The following is a 21613-nucleotide window of genomic DNA, read 5'->3' as shown; positions in this document are numbered from 1 at the left end:
AGTAATATGAGTCTCATTTGTTGTTACTATTGTAAGAGGCTTGGTCACATGAAGAAATCATGTCCTATGTTAAAGAAAAAGAAGTATGGGGCCTTCATAGTTCCTTGTGTTGGAGAGGCAGAAAAGCTTGAGGATACTTTGCCCCAGGGTTACCGAAAACTTCACTTGCGTGTGGGAGACTCGTTTCCTTGGAAACCATTTTCGAAACTGGAAACCATGCGTTTCCAAAACTTGTGGGAAACTTCTAAAAATGCATGGGAAACTCGTTTCCCATCGAGTGAGAAACCCATTTCACGTCCCATGGGAAACCTACTTACTTTATATGGCAAACTTGTTTCCCTTATTTGGGAAACATGTTTTCCTTACATTTCTTGAAAGTTTCTCTTAAATAAAAAAATTTCTTTATTAATGAAAATTTGAGATACGTGTTATTCAAAATTTTAATTACTTATTTTTGTTGTAATCAATGTGATATATTTTATAAAAGGATTTATTAATTCTTATTATTTATCATAATATTTAAAAAAGAAAAGTTGATGGAAACTTATAATATTTTTCATCCATATTGTCAACATTTGCACTTTTGCTCCACAAACACATGCACACACAATACATATGTATATATATCACGTTTCCTGTTTCACATGAACTTTAAAAGGTCTTGTTTCCCGACACATTTCTCGTTTCCATTTCCCTTCCTGGCAACCTTGTTTTGCCCATTGTGACCAGTACACATTGCATTCCTTCTATAGGAAGCTTTTCAGATTATTTGTCTGTGGTCCAGTCTAATACTTTAGAGGAGATTCAACTTCTTGCTCAGTGTCATGGCTCAACTTCTCCTTCTTCTTTGTCTACTTCGTTTGGTATGCTCTTGCTGGTTCTTCGAGTAGATTCTCGGGGTGATTAATATATTCAGGGGCATCATGTCATATCACAACACGAGTCTATTCTAACCAACTGTCATCCTTGTAGTAGCGGTTCTTTATAGGTGTTCCAAAGTTGGTTCTGTCACTCCCACCTCTTGTCCTTGAAGCAACTTGAATATTTGTCAAGTTTTTCATGTCCCTTCATTAGCTATGAATCTTATTTCTGTTGGCTAAATTAGTAAACATGATTGTAATGTAATTTTTTCTCTTGTGAATTGTGTTATACATGATCAACTTTTAGGAAGGAGGATTGAGATTGGCCATAGGAGAGGGGACTTGTATTACTTAGATTCATTAGATTTGAGTTGCTAGAAGAAACTTGAAGGTGGTTTAGGAGAAGCAGTTTTGAATGAGTCTATGTTGTGGTATCATCGGTTTGGTCATATTTCTAGTTTCACATTGCAACATCTTGTGTCTTTGAATAGTTTGGGTGGATCTAAAATTTTTGTGTTAGATAATGTAAAGGAATGTGAGAGTTCCAGGCTAGCTAGTAGTCATGCCTTACCCTTAGTTGTCATAGGTGTTAGGCGGAGGCTAGGCGGTGAGCCCCCTAAAAAGCCTAGGCAATACTCCAAATAAAAAAAACAAAAACAAAAACAAAAGACAAACAAAAAAAACATACAAATTTGTAAACAAACTACTAAAATTAATAACAAACATGTATACAACATAAAATCAATCAACAATAAGCAATAACATAACAAAATATGTAGTTGAACAATACAAGACAATTATATTACATAACCTACTCAATATATTGTCCAACACAAAACATTTAACATTTAACATTTAAACAATACAATACATTTAACTAAACATAGAGTTCAAAATCATATGTCTATATATGAAAGTCATCTTCATTCTTCAGTAGCAAACTTCATTTCAATGATTTCCTTCGCTTATTGCATTGTTTAGTGGCTTGAGATGAAGATGGCAGGTCATCTTCTGAATTAGGGATCACTTCTGACAATTTTTGTCCCACAAATGCTGTATGTATTTGTGCCTTTCTCTCATCATCTTTTTTAAGACTAGTAAGAAACTCAACATGAATATTTGAAGGAATGCTATAAGTACATAATTTCATAGTAGAGTTGATATGCCCCCACAACATGATATTTAAATCTATATAATCCTCCATGTATTATAAAATCACAAAAGTTACACTTCACTATTCCTTTGAGAGGCATCTCTAAGTCAACTGGTGTATAATATTTCAATGCATGATCTTTTGAGAGGCATCTTCCATGACCTCTACCCTCCATTGACTTCCTAGAATACGAATTAATAAATCTAATCACTACAAAGACGTAAAACAATATAACTTATAACCATGTTAAAAAATAAAACAAAGAACAATTGATTAAAAAAAACCATGCAACTGATAACCTATACAAAAAATTAAAACATAACCAATTAATCACCAAATAAAAATATAGGCATGCAAATATTCAACAAATCTACACCTACATAACATAACTAACTTTAAGTGTATTCAAGTCTAAAATAGTTAAATAACCCCAACAAGTTTATAATAAGTTTACAATAACAACTTAAATTTAATCCTCAAATGATGAACTTGAAAAGTCCATCATCATCTGAATCATCTTGAACGATATATTGCTCTTCTTCTTCAGAGCTAGCGTCTTCCTCTTCTTCTTTCACGCTCACCACCTTCTTTCTTTTGTTGGACTTTTTCTTTCTTAGGTCTTTAGTAGCTTGCCTTCGCCTTTGATGCTCGTGATGCCTTATCAACAAGATCTCATGTAAGTGACATGTCATCTTCGAAGACTGCCTCATATTCACTTGGTCACAAATCGTTATCATCGACTTCTCTTAAGACGATAGGGTCGAGATCTCCTTTGTTCATTCACTTATCATATCTTTGCTTCAATCTCCGATTATATTGCACAAAAACCAAATCATTCAACTTTTTATGGAAAAGTCGGTTTCTTTTCTTTGTATGAATTTGAAAAGAAATAAATAAAGTTCAATTTTATACAATCTGACAAATACTATTTAGTAATTACTAATTATTAATAAATAATATTTTATCGCTTCAAAAGTACTCCAGTTATGTTCGTAATTGGATGCGCTGCATGTGAGGCTTAAGACTCGAATAACAGACGTTTGGAGCTGGGGACAACCAATGGCAAAAGAAATTCATCAATCCACTAAAAAAAATCAAATTAGATATAAATAAAATATGTAAGTTATAAAAATAATGTAAAGCGAAATATATAAAATTTAATCATCTTACCTTGTGTTTGCACTTTTCTCTTTTTCTTTGCTAAGTCGATCCCGAAAGACCCACTAGCAGTTCTATATTTTATCAGTTGGTCTACTAGTGCATCTCAATTCACTTCACTTTGAACAAGACAGTTGATGCAATCATATAAGCCATTCATATGGTTGGATTCAAATATAAGCCTCTTGCATGCCAAGGTTTGTGCAATTGATTACTCCATCTTTTATCAATTATCTCTCAAACAAGGTCATATCTTTCTCCATCATTGCTCAAATTTGCTTATTAAGTAAAATAATTAAAAATAACCATTATAAAAGCTAACTTAAAATTTAAAAACAAAATTTACAATTACTAGAATACAAAAAAAAAAACTTATACCTTGATTTGTTCCTTTGCACAATCCATTTTCTCATAGATGTAACCCATAGTAGGCTTTTCATCGCTATCAACCAATCAAAGCATGTCAATAAAAGGGGCCATTGTTTTCAGAGCACGACTCACTCCGTTCCAAAATTTTAAACTCAAAATCATGCTTTCACATCTTTTACCAACTGACGTTTTTGATAAACTACTTTTTGCCCAATTATCTCCAACAAACATGGACCTTAGGCCTTTTTTGCAATTATATATGTTTTCTAGTGTAAAAAATCTAGTAGCAAATCTCGTCACTGTAGGCCTATATTAGTCTCTTTGTGTGTGCGCTCTCATCATATTTAACAATTGAGTATGTATATGAATACTGAAAGATGATGAGTTCTTGGATCATTACCAAATGAAGCTTCAAATAGCTCCAACCAAAATGCCGGGAAAGATCATTCACAAGAACTACAAAGGTTCATACAAAATACTCGGAAAAGGGTATACAATAATAAGAAAGAAAAATATATTATTGAATGGGAAACACCCTTGAGAAAGACATACAATGAAAGGGGGCAAAGCCCCATATTTATACACATAATGGGAGGCTTAGAGGAGGGAGTCGTTGGGCTCCCAACGACTTTAAATAGAGTTGTTGGGAGTCCAATGACTCTTTACCTTTTTGACTTTAGTTAAAAAGTTGACTATTTCTAGTTAGCCTAAGTAATTACAAATTATTTAACACTCCCCCTCAAGCTTATGGTTGGATAATCGAAAGTTTGTCCAAGAGAAAGTAAAATCGAGGAGCCGCGAGAAGTTTGGTAAATAAATCTCTGCCAGTTGATATTCTGAAGAAACATAGGGAAAATCAATGGTGCCATATAGAAATTCCTCTCATACATAGTGACAATCTATCTTGATATGCTTGGTTTGTTGTGGAATGTCCGATTGCTGACAATGTAAATAGAGCTTTTGTTATCGCAGCATAACCGTGATGCTTCTGTACTCTAAACCCCCATGTCATGAAGCAAGTGCCTTACCCAGACTACTTCCGTAGTGGTTGTAGTCATAGCTCTGTATTCGACTTCAATTGATGAAATGAAGACTTTTTGTTGCTTCTTGCACCTTCAAGAAATTAATGATTCACCTAAAAATACACAAAAAACAGTAGTCGAGTGTCGATTATTGGGATCGCCTCCCCAATCTGTATCAGTATAAGCAATTAAATCTAAGGAGGAAAAAGCAGATAGGAAAAGTCCTCGAAAAATGGAGGTTTTAATATATCTAATAATATGTAAAACCGCTCCCATATTAACGGCAGTAGGAGCATGTTGAAATTGGCTTGCTGTGTGAATGACATGCATAATGTCAAGTCTTGTAATAGAGAGATAAGACAGTGCCTCGACAAGTTGTCTATAAGATGTTGGATTTTCAAGTGGTTCTTCATTATCAATCTTCATTTTGATATTTACAACTTCGGGAGTGTCGACCTGTTTTTCATCTGAGATACCAGACCTGTCAACAATATCTAGAGCAAATTTAGATCGAGTTAGCAAATAGCCTCTAGAGGAATAAGCAATTTCTATACCAAAAAATAATTTTAAAAAACCCAAATCACTCATTTCAAAGTTTGTTTTGAGAAATTTTTAATGTTGTAAACTCCCTGTTTATCATTTCCAGTGATGATCATATCGTCTACATAGAGGACAAGGATAATAATACCTGCATCAGAATTCTTAACAAACAAAACTGTGTCAGTAGGACAAGATCGAAAACCAAAATCAAGCATAACTTAACTAAATTTGTCATACCAAGCTTTTGGAGCTTGCTTAAGACCATACAAGGCCTTATTTAAACGAAGAGCTTTTTCTTTAGAAATATTAACGCCAGGTGGTGGTTGTGAAAATGTCTATAGAGAAAATATGTGTATAAAAACACCATACCCTTGATATAAGAAATGTGCACAAAGGCACAAGGAGAACACTCACAAGTGCACAAAGGCACGATACAGATGCACAAAGGCATAAAAAATAAACTCTTTCTTATTGAATCACCAAAGAGGGCTTTACAAAAGCTTATCAAATACAAAGGGGGAAGACCCTTATTTATACACCTTAGGAGACCAAAGAGGGGCTCCAACATAGACTTGGAGCCGCTCTAACGGTTAGAATTCTGACCGTTCGAGGGGCCACAATGTCTATGTTGGGGGCCCCTCTTTGGCTGAAAAAGAAAGAAAAAAGAAAAAATAAAAAATAAAAAAGAAAAAATAAAAATAAAAATAAAAATAAAAATTACATACATATTCATAAAGTAGAATATGTGTAAAATAGAGGAAAAAGACAAATTTACCCTTATTGGGTATAAATAAATAATATATATATATATATGAGTAGATATATATATATATATATATATATGAAATATATATGTATCTCTCTTTATATATATATGTATAAATATATATAGGAGATACAATTTAACACCCCCCTCAAACTTAGGGCGAGATGACCGAAAGTTTGCTAGGAAGAAAGTTAAATCTTGGAGAACAGAGCGCCTTGGTGAAGAAGTCTGCCAGTTGATATTCTGATGTTACATAAGGAAGATCTATAACTCTTTTCATATATTCTTCTCTGACATAGTGGCAGTCCATCTCAATATGCTTTGTTCGCTCATGAAATGTGTGATTTTTAGCAATATAGATTACACTTTTATTATCACAACACAATTTTGTAGGCCCTTGAACACATATTTTCATATCTTCTAGCAACCTCCGAATCCAAACAATTTCCATGGTAGTGGTTGCCATGGCTCGGTACTCAGATTCGGTAGATGAGAGAGACACCTTCTGTTGTTTCTTGCAACTCCAAGAAACTAATGATTCACCTAAAAAAATACAAAAACCACTGATGGAGTGACAGTTATTAGGGACACCTCCCCATTCAGAGTCAGCATAAGCAATTAAATTTAATTCAGAAGAGGAAGATAGAAATACTCCCTTATTTATGGTTCCCTATATATATATTTGATAATTCGAAGAATGACGCTCACCTGTACTGTTGTAAGAGTATGTTGAAATTGGATAGCAACATGTACTGCATGAGAGATATCAGGTCTGGTAATGCTGAGATATGTTAATGATCCGACCAGTTGCCTGTAAGGAGCGGGATCTTCAGGAGTTTCACAAACCTTGTCATCTGTGATTCCTGACCTGTCAATGACCTCACAAGTAAGTCTAGTTTGAGATAAAAAATAGCCTCTATGAGAATAGACAACTTCAATACCCAAAAAATATGTTAGAAAACCTAAGTCTGACATTTCAAATTTTGTTGTTAATATAGATTTAATGCTCTTGATTCCTTTGGCATCATCACCTGATTATCAACATATCATCATGTAACAATAAAATCATAATTCCTGTATCAGATTTCTTGACAAACAAGGCAGTGTCGGTATAACATGAAGAAAATTCATTTTCCAACATCACATTATTAAATCTATCATACCAAGCCTTGGGGTCTTGTTTTAGACCATAAAGAGCTTTTCGTAGATGAAATACTTTATTTTTAGGAATTTTTATACCTGGAGGAGCATCCATATAGACTTCTTCGTTAAGATCATCATTTAAGAAAGCATTTTTGACATTTATTAGATATATTTTTTATTTTTTAATTGAGGCAATGGTGATGAGACATCTAACAGTGACCATACGCGCAACAAGAGCAAATGTCTCATCATAGTCTTCCATATTCTTGACTATATCCTTTAGCTACTAAGCGAGTTTTATACCTTTCAAGAGATCCATCACTATTGGTTTTGACTTTAAAAACCCATTTGCATCTTATAGTTTTCTTACCTGTAGGAAGATTTTGAAATTCCCATGTTTTAGCTTTTCTAAGTGCTCTAAGTTTATTGTCCATAGCTTCTTTCCATTCGATACTCTTTTTGGCTTCTTCAAAATTTTTAGGCTCGTTATATGAGTGAATGACACTAAGACAAACTCGATATTTAGGTGAGAATGAATCATAGGATATAAATTTAGAGGAAACTCTTCTAGTTCTTTCAGTTTATCAAGGATTTGCATCATACGAAGAAGTAGATTCACCAGGCTCACTATATTTTTCAATTGCACTTCTAAAAATGCCTCTATCTCTATGTGTATAAGTGATAGGATCACTAGATGTCCTTTCTTCATGATGATGGTTGGTAGGTGGATTAGAAACATTGTTGTTTTCGTCCACTTCATTATCACTAATATAATTGCATGCGAATTCATCGTCACTAGAAATATCATCATTTCTAGATAATAAGTCAAACAAGAAGGAATAGTCTATATTTTTTCATGGGATTCACATTGTTCGAAACTACTAACATTTTTCAAAAAAGTTACGTTTTTCAAAACATATAATTTGTCATTTTTAATATCATAACATCAAAACCCTTTTTGCGTTTCAGAATATCCAAGAAAAGCGCAAGGAATGGATTTTGGTAAGAGTTTGTCATTTTTATATGTAAGTACAAAACATTTGCATCCAAAAACTCTCAACCTATTATAGTCGGGTTCTTTTTGATACATTATTTCAAAGAGAGAAATTTTATTTAAATTTTTGGATGAAAGACGATTTATAAGATAAACGGATGCAAGAGCCGCCTCGGCCCAGAATCTCTTTGGAATATTTTGAGAGATAAGTAAGGTTCTTGTTGTTTCTATAATATGCCTATGTTTTCTTTCAGCCAAACCATTTTGTTGAGGGGTTTTAGGACAAGATTTTTAATGAACAATGCCATAATTTTTAAGATAACTTTTGAATTCGTTTGAAAGATACTCACCTCTGGATTTGGTCCTAAGTATCTTTAGGTTACCATTAAATTGATTTTTAATCATCATATGATATGCCTTAAATGAAGAGAATACTTCGTGCTTATGTTTAAGAAAGTATATCCAACAAAATCTAGAGTAATCATCTACAAAAATAACATAATATGCAAAGCCTCCTTTTGATATAACGGGTGTCGGACCCCATACATCAGAATGAATAAGTTCAAATGATTTAGTGGTAAACATGGATGTTTGTTCAAAAGGCAAGCTTCTCATTTTTTCAAGAATACAATCATTACAAGAGAAATTATTTTTACGAAGATTTTTAACAAAATGTAAATAAGAGAGATTGATGACATTTGGATGTCCAAGTCTTTTGTGTCAAACATTTATATCTTTATGTTGGACAACATAAAAAAAAGTTTTTTGATATTTGAATAGAGTCCACGTAGTATAAATCTCCTTTCCTAGAGCCTTTCCCAATCAACTTCCCGGACCGGCGATCCTGTATTCAACATTTATCAGATGAGAATTTTATATCACATCCATAGTTCGAGAGTTGAGAGACTCAAAGCAAATTTAAATTCAATTTTGGTATAAATCTAATTTTGGAAATAAAAAATCCTTGTCTTTCAAAGTTTCCAATTCCTTTGATTTTAAAAGAAGTGCCATCCTCGGTTGAAACAAAAGATGGTGATACATTTTTTGAATATTCAGAAAAAAAAATATCTGGAGTCATGTGAAAGGAGGCACCCGAATTTAAAAGCCAAGAAGTCTTATTGGGAGGAGAGAATGTTGACATGGCAGCTCCGAAAATATCTCCTTTGAGAAGAGGTTGAAGTGCCTCAACGATTTGATTTAGAGAGAGAGCTCCATTGGTGGAAGTAGATAAACTTTCTTTTTTTGTGGTTGAAATGTGGTGGACATAGCCAACAACTTCTTCCATTTTGGACATACCGATTTGATGTGCCCCAGTTCTTTACAAAAATGACATAATTTTGCTATATTCTCTTCTTCTACCTTGCCCACCATTTTCTCTTGCTCCTTGATTTTGATTTTTAAAATGACGAGGTTTGTATGTTCTTAAGTTGTTACCCGGTCTAGAAACGACATTTACTCAATCATTTTCTTTTTAATTGGAAGGCGTTGCAAGAACACTTGGATTATTCTTGCTTATGCCCATACGAGTTTCTTCCCCACTTAATTTGGTAATGATATCTTTAAGAGAAGGAGAAATAAAAGAAGATAGGAGAGAAGAAATAATTTGTTCAAATTCGGGTCTAAGCCTATTTAAGAAGTTGAAAAACCGATCTTCCTCTAATTGTTTGTGTTAAAGTTCAATGGCTTCTCCACTCCATTTGGGTTCAAGCATGATAAGTTCATCCCAAAAAGAAGATACCTCGGCGAAATACTTTCTAATAGTCATTTTGCCTTGTTGGAAGGTCAAGACCCTCTTTTGAAGGTAATATTTGTGAGACAAATCCCTTGAGGTGTACATCTTTTCAAGGTATTGCTATGCTTGAGATGATTTTTTGAATTTTACAATGTTAGCATTGATTCTAGTTTCAACGGACGAAAAAATCCAAGATAGGATTTTGAAATTCCTCATCTCCCATTCTTAATGTTTCTTGCTATATTTTTCAAGAGCTTTGGTTCTTTCTTCTCCCTCAAGAATTTTTATCTCTCCTTTTTCTACCTATGTGATTTTTGGCTCCGGTTCTGGTATTGAGTCTTGAACATACTCCTAAAGCCCCTTACCTTTGATATGAACATACTTCCATGTTGCCGGCCCAAACATGGTAATTTGATCCATTGAGTTTGAAACCAAGAGAAAATGAGAGTCCTTTTCTACCATTTGAGAAGAGAGAGGATTTAAGAGTAGAGATACTTACCACAATAAGTCTTTAATGCTTACTTGAAGTGGTATGTTTTTCACAAATTGTATTGCAAGAGTTTTCCAGGCCAAAAAAACCAAGGATGAGGTAAGAGCACGTTCTTTGAGACACGCCAGAATGAGATAGCACATGATCCACTCTTTTGATGATCGGACTCTGATACCATGTGAAAATGTCTATAGAGAAAATATGTGTATAAAAACACAATACCCTTGATATAAGAAGTGTGCACAAAGGCACAAGGAGAACATTCACAAGTGCACAAAGGCATGGATACACATGCACAAAGGCATAAAAAATAAACTCTTTCTTATTGAATCACCAAAGAGGGCTTTACAAAAGCTTAGCAAATACAAAGGGGGAAGACCCTTAGGAAACCAAGGAGGGGCTCCAACATAGACTTGGAGCCCCTCCAATGGTTAGAATGCTAACCGTTGGAGGGGCCCCAACGTCTATGTTGGGGGCCCCTCTTTGGCTGAAAAAAAAAAGAAAAAAGAAAAAAGGAAAAAGAAAAAAGAAAAAAGAAATATAAAAATTACATACATATTCATAAAGTAGAATATGTATAAAATAGAGGAAGAAGACGGATTTACCCTTATCGGGTATAAATAAATATATATTTATATATATGAGTATATATATATATATATATATATATATATATATATGAAATATGTATGCATATGTATCTCTCTTTATATATACAAATATGTATCGAAGATACAATTTAACAGTGGTTTCATATACACTTCTTCGGCTAAACTTTCATTGAGAAATGCATTCTTAACATCCATTTAATATATATGCCATTTCTTTACAGAGGCAAGAGATACTAAGGTCCTAACTGTGGTCATTCTAGCGACTGACACAAAGGTCTCTTCATAGTGTATTCCATACTCTTGAGAATAACCTTTGGCAACTAAACAAGCCTTAAACCTTTCAAGAGTGCCGTCACTCTTGGTTTTAACTTTATACCCCCATCGACAACCTATAGGCCTTTTGCCTGGCAGAACATTTTGAATAGTCTAGGTATTCGCCTTTTCTAAGGCATTTAATTCTGCTATCATTGCTTTGACCCATTCAAACTGTTCCTTTGTTGCAGCATAGTTAGAAGGTTCTATCTAGGAATCTATCAAGTCAATGTAGGCTTGATACTTTGGTAAAAAAGACTCATAGGATACAAATTTTTCGTGAACTTTTGGCACTCTAAATGATCTTCTTGTTGGTATTTGTTTATGCTCTTTAGTATATTTTTCGAGAGCACATGGTTGTTCTAAATTACCCCACCTAGAGTATTGAATATATTGAATATATTTTGATACCTCAGACGATTAGCTGAATCTGCTCCAAAGGGAATAGTCTAATGATCAAGAGAGAATTCTCCAGAGTCCACTTGTAATGGGGGGATGCATTTGAACTTCTGCAGAAGTCAATGAGATCTATCACCTAGGATAATATTTGGTAGCCAAGTCTTCTAACTCCGATAACCGAGGACACAGAGAAATTGCCACTCGAGGAGCATAGTTGTTAACAACTTGTCCATCGGAGTTTGTACCTCTTATCCCTCTCTCTTGACAGAACCAAAGGATGAATGGTTATGTCAAGTCTTATTTTATCTGACAACCCGTTCAATATACTAGCCTTTTAAACCAAATTGAACATTTTGCCTGTGAAGGCGATAATCTCTGTTTATGTGATTTTCTTTAACATGGTTCATTGTTATACTATGAGGTTATGATAAACCTCCAGTCTATTCATCATCGTACTAGCATGTCGTGCATGTCTAATAGTACTGTAACGATGAGAAAGATATTGTGTTCTAAAAAAGAAACCCAAACACAACATTGGAAATCACGATATCCTGTGCCTTAGGCCGTGAAATATCTGAATCATTCCGGATACAGAAAAGAAGGATTGACCCACGTACCACCGAAGGCTATGTAGTCGAAGCCGTTTCGTTATGTTGGTTCGAAGAGAAAACTCAATTGCAAATTCTTGAGTCATGCCAATCTCAACTTATTTTAAGGTTCTAACCAGGTGGAAAGGTTTTTCGAAGAACACCCCAACGCTAGGGAGTTGTCTGATAAGTAAAGACGCGACAACATTGATGCATGCTAGCATGGGAGCCTTGTTTTATATATAGGATAAGCGGTGCATGTGAATGTTGGATATCGCGAATATGTAAACATAAAATGCTTGTTTTATTTTTTGAGACATTAGAGCATTCGGGCTTGAAATATCGCATGAAAATTCTTTTGAAAATTGAATTTCAATAAGGATTGCGCAAATCTGCTTCTTTAAATAAGTGAATATTAACATAATATAAAGTAAGCAGAAATATGCAAACTGCGTACTCTATATAGATGTGCGCACAATTGAAATAACACAAAAGTACGCAAAACTACGTACCTATATAATTTTATATATGTATAAAGATACATATATATTAAAGCAAATGCCTGTGCACATGATAGCGCAACGACAAAGTAAAATAGCGTAAAACAGAGACATATATACGAAACCATTGAGCCAAGTAAATTGCATAAGGTTGAAGCCTGCGCACATTACAACGCGACGACAAAGTAAATAGTGTAAAGCAGGGCCTAGTTTGTGAAACTATATATCGGGTTAAATAAATTGCATAAGCAAGGTTCGATGTACGAAACCGTACATCAGGCTAAGTAAATTGCTTAAGCAAGGCCTGATGTACAAAACCGTACATCGGGCTGAGAAAATTATGTAAAGCAGGAGCCTGTGCATGTTATAGCATGGCAGCAAAGTAAATAACGTAATTTAAAAGGAACAAGAATACACAAAATTGCATCCTTGAGTTATATATATATATATATATATATATATATATATATCAAAAATGTTTCGCCATCGTTATCGCATGCAACTTTTCCTTACCTCAGAGATAGTTTGAATTTTTGGCTTGTGCCTTGGTAAGGGTGTCTCTTCCGTTGCATCGATGTGGTGCATTGAAAGGATTTTATCGTGCTGCATAAAGAATGATGTACAAATCTTTTCTTAATAGAATAAACGATGATTGTGTTGTAGGGGTCGAACCCGAACCCAGTTCGAGCTGACTTGACCGAGCTGGAGGGAACGAGGCATAAAAAGTTTGTTTGGTTGGGTGGGGAACTAAGTTGACTAAGTTTGACTTAGCTGGAATTGGTAAAAAAAATGGTTCGGGTTGAGCCAAGAAAGAGGCATCCTGATGCTTTCTCTTGACTGAGCCATGCTCGACTAATACAACCTGGACTGCGCTGGGTTTAGTTCTAGCTGAACTCAGCTCGACAAATCCGAGCATGCAGCAACAACAATTGCTGCTGTTGCTCGTGCGAACAGGGTAGTATAGTGGCCTGGCCTAGCCAGGCTTGATCCCCCAATTAGACCGGATCGGCTCGGTCCTCCTACATAGGGAACCGAGCTTAGCTCGGTAAGACCAGGAGAAGGGGAGTGAGGCCAGTGGACAGGTGGCCATTGCGGCCAGCCCAGGGTCCCTGCTTGCCCTTGGTGGCGTGGCAGGGTGCTGGGAACCCGACTAGGACCAGCCACCACCGTGGGGTGGTTGGTAGAAGGTAGCGCAAGGAAGAGCCTCCCTTGTAGTGACATGTGGCGCCTACCCTCCGCTCAGTCAGAGGAGCATGCGAGAGGTAGGAGGGCGTCACCCTTCTGCCAGAAATAGAGAGACAGGGGAGCGGGGGCAGGATGGCGTCACCCTTCTGCCAAAACTTGTAGAGCGAGGGGAGGGTGAGAAAGGTAGTAGGGCGGTGCCTTCCTGCCAGAAAAATAGAGGGACGAGGGGGCGAGACAGGAGGGCACCTCCATCCTATCGATCAGAGAGAGAGAGAGAGAGACTTACCGAGGGTTTGAGGCTTCCGATGAGGGGGGAGAGGCTCTCGGTGAGGGGAGAGGGTGCAGCGAGACGGTAAGCAGAGAGAGGAATGGGGGGTGCGTTTCTTTTTAAAAGAACACCCCCCATAGGAGGTTTAAATAGGGGCTAACGGGGGGAATGTCGATAGGGGTGTCGACATCCTAACTTGGATCCGTCCCAACTTTTGGGTTGGGAACCCAAATTGGACAACTCAGTCATCCACTATAAAAATGTATATATATCCAAAAAGCCAAAGAAAATGTGTTTTGGATTTGGATCTTTCGAAGATCCAAAGCAAAAAAAACAACCTAAAAGAAAGAAAGGTTTGTAGTTGGATCTCCTAACGAGGTCCAGATCCATAATGTGTTTGATTTAGCTCCAAGTTTTTTTAACATCCGAAAGTTCATCGATTTGTCCATGGTCGATGAATTTCGTATAAATACCGGAATTAAGCATAGAAAATTTGCAGACCTTACAATAAATTTTGAGACTCAAAGATAAAAGGCAAATCATAAACAAGCATAACGATTTCAATTTATGCACTTTGATTTTTTGTGATAAAACCAAGAACTAAGAGATAAAACAAATCTTACATCCCCATCATTATAAAAAAAAATCCAATCCCAAATTTCAAGCCTAAAGATAATCCAACCATTTCATTCAATTCAGAAAAATGAATTGATACATTAAAAACATTAAATACCAATTATTTTAGACAATGCAAATTGCTTTTTTTTAATAAAACTAAAAACTCAAAGACAAAGCAAAGCTAGCATCCCCATCATTCCGAAAAATGAAACTCCAAGACAACCACCCAGTTTTCAAATCTAACCATAATCCAATCATCTTTGAAGCTATTGTAGTTATAAGAATGAAACATTGAGCACACTTCGATTTGCACAAAGGGAAAAAGCCACTTCAATCACAACAAGTCGGCCGAATGAGTGCCGAAACCCTAGAAAATCAAAGAGAGAGATGCCGAAACCCTATAAAATCGAGAGAGAGAGAGAGAGAGAAAACACGAATTGGGAAAATATAGAGAGAACTCGTCATCGGTGTCACCCGAGTAGGGAGGAGGATCTGGAGCTGGTCATCGGTGGTGTCACCTGAGCAGGGATGTGGTTGGCAGTCTGGAGAGAGAGAGAGAGAGAGAGAGAGAGAGAGAGAGAGAGAGAGAGAGAGAGAGAGAGAGAGAGAGAGAGAGAGAGAGGTCTGTCGGGCCCTTTTTAAATACGACTCTATAACGGCGACATAACTGTCGTTGTTATCTAGTAAAACCCTATAATGACTCGATCCATATCTCGCCATTATTGATCTATAACAACGAGATTCTGTGGCCGTGCCATTAAAGTGTTTTAACGACAATATTTAAATGCAGAGAATCTTGCCGTTATACTTGTCTTTAACGGGGACATACAAATGTTGCCGCTATAGATATGTTTATAACAGTAAGATTGTGCAGGGGGCAAGGCCCTGTCCAGCTCATCGTTATTGATGAAGCAATATCAGTGAGATTCATGGCTGTAGTAGAGTAATAATGGCATGATATTTATGTCGCCGCTATTGCCTATCAATTAGTGGGGACAAAACTCTCGCTGTTATTGCTTGATCAATAGCGGCAAGTTTTTTTCTCGCCTTAAAAGAGTCGTGCCGTTGACCCTCATCCTTGTAGTGATTGACAGGCCTCCAGTTGGTAAAACCCTTCAGGTACACATTAGGGGGTACGCTTAGCTTCGGTCTTGCAGCAAAGGATGCCCCCTGTGGTTTTTGAGCTTGTTACATCCCGATACATCCTGTCAACTTGGTGACATTCACAAGTCACTACTACCAGATGAGCAGAGCCATCTCAATGCCAACTGATTTCTTCTTTTCTCTGATCTAGTGCCTACACCACTGCAATCTCCATATAGATTCCATTGTCCCAGTGTGGTATGGTTGTTACATATTGGGAGGATCTCTCTCTCTCTCTCTCTCTTGATGAAGTCATTGACCACAGAATGCACCTATACTGTCAGTATCTGTCAGGCATTGTTGGTTCGGTGGCATGTTCATCTATCTGGCTTCATTGCGTGACTTGATTTTTATTTTCTTGTAAAGAGTCTTCGTATACGACTCAGATAGTGCAACTGCTAGTTTGTACCTGTCTTCTGCATTCAATTACAAAATGGATACTCTTGGAACAATAATTAAGTAATTAAGTTTTTGGTTTTTCTAAAAGTTTGACATTGCCATTCTTTTGATCATAGTGCATGTTTATGCAACTTCTAGGTTCTTTATTTGTCTGTTTACACGTTCATTTATTCTGTTGTTGGTCCTACAAAGTATGCAACTTTTTGTACTATTGTCATACTTTGCTATGAGGTACTGTGATACCCATACGTACGCTGATTAAGTGCCTTTTATAGCTGCAATATGCTTCTTTTCCACTCAATTTATATTTGTTGATACTGAATTTATTTATCTCATTTATGCAGATGGCTTCTTGGTTATCCAGTTGCTTATTTGTTCACCAAGGATCATGTTGTTGATGCAATCTCCAACCTATCTTCCAGGGGTCTTCACCTCTATATGATTTTAGTTTGCAGGTTTGATATTGACTTATAACCCATCTATGCAGTCATGCCGTTTGACATGAACCTTATTGAAACATCTAGAATCTTATCTTTGCAGAAACGAGGTATCGAGGAAGGAACAATTTCATGAACTAATGAGGTATAAATGCTTATCCATGCTTTTGTTTCCTGTTACACAGGTGTTTGACACCTTGAGGATAGTCTTTCTAACTTTCTCATTATTCTTTCCTGTTCTAATGGTCTTTATTGTCTTTAACCATTTTATTTATATGGTCACAAATATCCATCATCGCGTTTTACCCATTTTATATAACTAAACCTTGGTCACGTAAGTGATCATGACTGTGCTTGTCTTTGTAACAGTGAAAAGCAATTAAATGCAATAAGAGGCGCTCACATGTAAAACGGTGATAATAGGTGAAAATCTGTGATATGTTGAAAATATTGTCAGCTTGAATATGAAAAGTGTCTTTTTACTAAATGAACATGATTTTTTATCACATTCCTTTTTCTTAGCCTTTTATAATGTTCTGCTTTTCTAATATTATTTCAAAAACACTAAGTCGTGAAACATTTTAGATCATTTTAATTGTTTTTCAAAAGTCAGTATTTTCTTGAGATTTATATGAAAACAGAAGTATCTCTAGAAATTGCCATTTCCCTCTCTGATATATATATATATATATGTGTGTGTGTGTGTGTGTGTGTGTGTGTGTGAGAGAGAGAGAGAGAGAGAGAGAGAGAGAGAGAGAGAGAGAGAGAGAGAGAGAGGTGTATCTTCCAACACCCTTAAGGTTTTTTGTGCCACTGATTGCGTGCACTATCAGTGGTGGAAAAAATTCCCACAAAAATGTCCTTTGACAGTGGTCATGACTGCCACTAAGGGTCATCTTTTGCAGCACGTGGTGTGAGATAGCACGCCCACTTGTTCGCTGTTTATTTCCTGTTTGAAGATACTCTAGACTCTCTCTCTCTCTCTCTCTCTCTCTATATATATATATATATATATATATATATATATATATATATATATATATATATATATATATATATATATATATATATATATAGTGGTGATGTGCATACAGTATCAATGAGTTGAAACGAGCAATATCTTATTTCTTGTGTTTTTTAAGTGAATCTAACTATCTACATGGTTTGGTGGGAATCGACTTATGAATAACCATAATCTGGTGTGTACAGGTTTCTTTGGTGATTAAAAAATCAACAGCCGTAAATGCACTAAATTTTTATGACTTTAAAAAGGTTTTTTTGTCAAAAAAAAAATGATCCAAGGGTCGATCTAACAAATTGACTATTCTGAACATATCTGCAGGGTCAGATTGAGTCAAAACAACTTGCATCTATGAGTTTCAACTCATTGATACTGTATGCACAGCCGTACCAAAGACTTACGCTATATATATATATATGTATATATATATATGTATATATATATATATATGTATATATATATATATATATATATATATATATATATATATATATATATATATATATATATATATAAAGCTCAAATATGCTCATCCGGAGTTTGATTGTTTATGTGGTGAATGACTGCTGACATTGATTGTTTATGTGATAAAATGTGGTGAACATTGAATAGTTTTACGGTGCCTTATGAGCTGAGCATGAGGGGTGAGGATGAACAGTGGGCAAAGGTATTTGTGGCACGTCTGTTGTCAAAACTTGAAGGATGTAAGCAAGTTTGGAGGCATTTGAAGTTGGAAGTTAGTGAATGTTACCCTCAGTCTGTTTTGTTGTAGCAAAATTTGGACTCTTGCCAAACGGCTCTGCCAGCCAGTCAAGTTACAGCAAATAAGGAAGAACAAAAAGAGCACAAGAGTAGAGCAGTTTTTGTATGTTTGCCGTCATGTGAAAATTGACCGAGGTCATAAGATTCAGCATTAGCCATGTTTCATGTGATGCAGGATTCTACCCTTAAATGGGGCTGAGCTTGGTCAAAGTCTAGGGTTCTTTAACTTGATCTGTAACCAGGGTTGAAACTGGAGTCAAAATTCTATACTGCTGAAATTGGTTGAGTTTGGTTGATTTATTGATTCTCTGATTACTCGAAGTGGAACTTCTTTAGGATGTCTTTGGCTATGGATTGTATAAGATCATTCTTAATGGCATATAATGTGTTAAGTGTAGGTTGTCTCTTCTATTCATTATCACATGGAAAATTGATGCAGTTCTTGTAGGTGCTATCTTTTGAATTATCTTTTCTGCTGTTTGATGATTGGAGAGCCACGTAACATGAACACTTCATTTTTCACTCATTGATCCTGTCCCCTTTATATACTAGTCTTATATATTGGAAAGCTTCGTAAAAAAATGTTGGTAATCTTGAACCTGCAGCCGTCTCCATGTCACGTAGATGGGTATTGACCTTTCACATGTTTTTCAGTGGGGAGCGTTTGTAACCTTTAACGTCTTTCTAATGGGTAATGACCTTTTGTGTACGATATATTGTTGCCCCTTCATAAGTGAAGGCATTCGGGAAGGTTTAGGGAACGTGGCCCTTGTTGGAGATGTAATTCTGCTGTAGATGATCCAGAAATGTATTCTTGTTCTTGGTCTCAGTTGTTTAGAGTCGACCCTCCCTTCTTTGGGATGGATTGTTCTAAGGGGAAGAAGTGGTCAATACAATTGTGTGAATTTTGAGCAAGTGGGTCCTGCCTTCAACACATAAATGTTGGTTTTAGAAGGGGCAATGCGAAAAAAGTAATTAGAGGGAAGTTGGTCGATGATATTTGTCTATGCGTAGTATTTTTTGTTGGAATACAAATGAAATTATAGATCCTTAGGTAAGCATATACTTTCTCCAAATCTTGCGTCAGGGACTGGACACAACATCGCCATCCCGGTGTCATAGAGGGCCAAGTCTAGGACCCTTACCCCCGTGGGCCTATTTTGGGCTTTGGCTTATTCCAGAGGGTAGCGCCCGCAGGAGTCCAACCCCCACTGCTCGTCTGACAGGTAAGGCCTGCTACGATAAACCCTTTGGGGTTTTATAACCATATACTTGAAAAGACAGAATAGAAAACCTAACTAACGATGTAGAGATATTCTTTTTTCATAAAACTTTGTAAATAATAAAACAAATAGAAAATGACTTTACTATCCTCAAAATTTGGCAGTTCTTGCAAATACCTATTAATTTGCAAAGATTCTCCGCCTATTCAAAAATGTTGATTCTTGATTTTTTTTTTTATCCATTTTACTCTTCATAGGTGTTTTACGCCGACCTCCAATGCCCGCAACTCAACCTTTGCACGATGCAAATAATTTTTAAAAAAACTAGCAAATTTTCTCTCTTTCAACAAAAGTCAATTTTTTTCTGTTTGTGCGGATCTTCATCTTATTAGGATTAGAATGTCCTTATTTAATTTTAATACCCTTCATTAATTTGAATCTGTTGGTCATTGGCTAGAAATATGTGGGAATGCCATGCAAATTTGCTCATGATTTTATTCCCTATCTCATCAGCTCTCCTCCCACCTTTTTTCTTTCTTTTTTCGTGAATTGTTCACCGTCTTCCGAGTTTCTCAAAACTTGAGGAGCAGTGATGTGACGTGTTGGAAGGGCCGCTGCCCTCGGAAACAAAAAGACTATATGACGCACTTTCATATTCCGACTAGTCTCTTTATCAGGAGGTAGAAGAAGTATGGAGTGCTTCCTTCTCGTTGTCTATTCCTAATTATACTCCATCGATTGGTCACTCTCATCCTTTTGTGTGTCACCCATTCAATTCCCTCAACAATGGATTCCATTCTGCCCCCCTCCCACTCAAGGTCAGGCTCCCAACCACCCTACCGCCCCCCAAGAATGTGTGACGCTTGGGGGTGACTGCAATTATCAACTTTTCGGCGTGTTTTCATGCCGAGTGCGAGAGGGGTCTCCAGTTCTGGCTGGTTGGCCGTTCGTCATCCACCTTCCTGAACTCTGATGTCCTTACTGACTCAAGTGCAGGGGACTAGTGCAGGAGGACAACTCAAGCATGGGTGTTATCATACCTTATTTGAATACCTCAATGACATGAAGAAAATGAAGGATAACGTCTTTTCCATGAAGAAAATTGCCATTTAGAGACCAAGTGAAGAATTTTGTCTCCTCCCTTTCCTGGCTTATGTAGATTTGGGTCGGTCTTGGGACTGAATATTGGAAAGATGACATCTTCCACCAACTTTGAGATGTCATTGGCAGGGAATTTCTCCTTCTGAAGCCCAATTGTATTAAAAAGAAGATTGACTGTAACGCCCCAAAATTTCAACTTTCAAACCTTTCATAAAACAGGCAAGAGACTAAAAGAATCTCTTTATTTCAGAGTTGGTTTAAGAAATAAGCGAAAGCCCATCCTTTTGTTAATTTTAGAAAGGCAAGTTGACCACTTTGGGCACGTTAGCTGAAGAACCAAAACATACAACCCATGCTACTTGAAAAAGGCACTTTCATTAAAAGAAGGTTCCAAAAGTACAAAATTCGGATGTCCCAAGGAAAATCCATTACAAGACCCAAAAACATCAGGACGCGAGCTAAGAGCAGGAAGAAGAGAGTCTTGAAACCATCTTGCCATCGCGCCATCGCCCGTGAAGTGCCTATTCATCACCTGTACCCATAGACTGGGTTAGTTTCGCTAAAGAAACTAGTAGGTGCACAAGATAGACTACAAGGAAACTGAATTATGTACATTTCATTCAGTAGGTTACGCAGTTTAAAGTAGATAAGCAGTTAAACAGGTAAGCAATGCAAGCAGATAAATAGTGCAAACGCGTATGTAGTGCAAGCGAATCAGTAGTGCAAGCGAATCAGTAGTGCAAGCGAGTCAATAGTGCAAGCGAGTGCAAGCGAGTCCAAGTGAGTCAGTAGTGCAAGCGAGTGCAAGTGAGTCCAAGTG

The 21613-nt window shown here is 36.4% G+C and overlaps 1 protein-coding gene across 3 annotated transcripts in view; it reads left to right on the top strand.

The window, feature by feature from the left end:
• The window catches only part of LOC149811841 (uncharacterized), a 43877-nt gene that overhangs the window by 7416 nt on the left and 14848 nt on the right, over positions 1–21613 (top strand). For 2 of the 3 annotated variants that reach the window (XM_089992796.1, XM_089992797.1), the window contains 3 exons: positions 16594–16704; positions 16790–16831; positions 18320–18866. In XM_089992796.1, the coding sequence (XP_089848922.1) occupies positions 16594–16704; positions 16790–16831; positions 18320–18479 (313 nt within the window). In that variant the 3' untranslated portion in view covers positions 18480–18866. Of the gene's footprint in view, positions 1–16593; positions 16705–16789; positions 16832–18319; positions 18867–21613 lie in introns of those variants that run through there. The other variant, XM_089992798.1, reaches the window with a different exon arrangement.

This window comes from Nuphar pumila, chromosome 17 (genome assembly GCF_984573655.1).
Source record: "Nuphar pumila chromosome 17, dmNupPumi1.hap1.1, whole genome shotgun sequence".
Lineage (NCBI taxonomy): Eukaryota > Viridiplantae > Streptophyta > Magnoliopsida > Nymphaeales > Nymphaeaceae > Nuphar > Nuphar pumila.
This window is presented reverse-complemented; position numbering and strand designations above follow the sequence as displayed.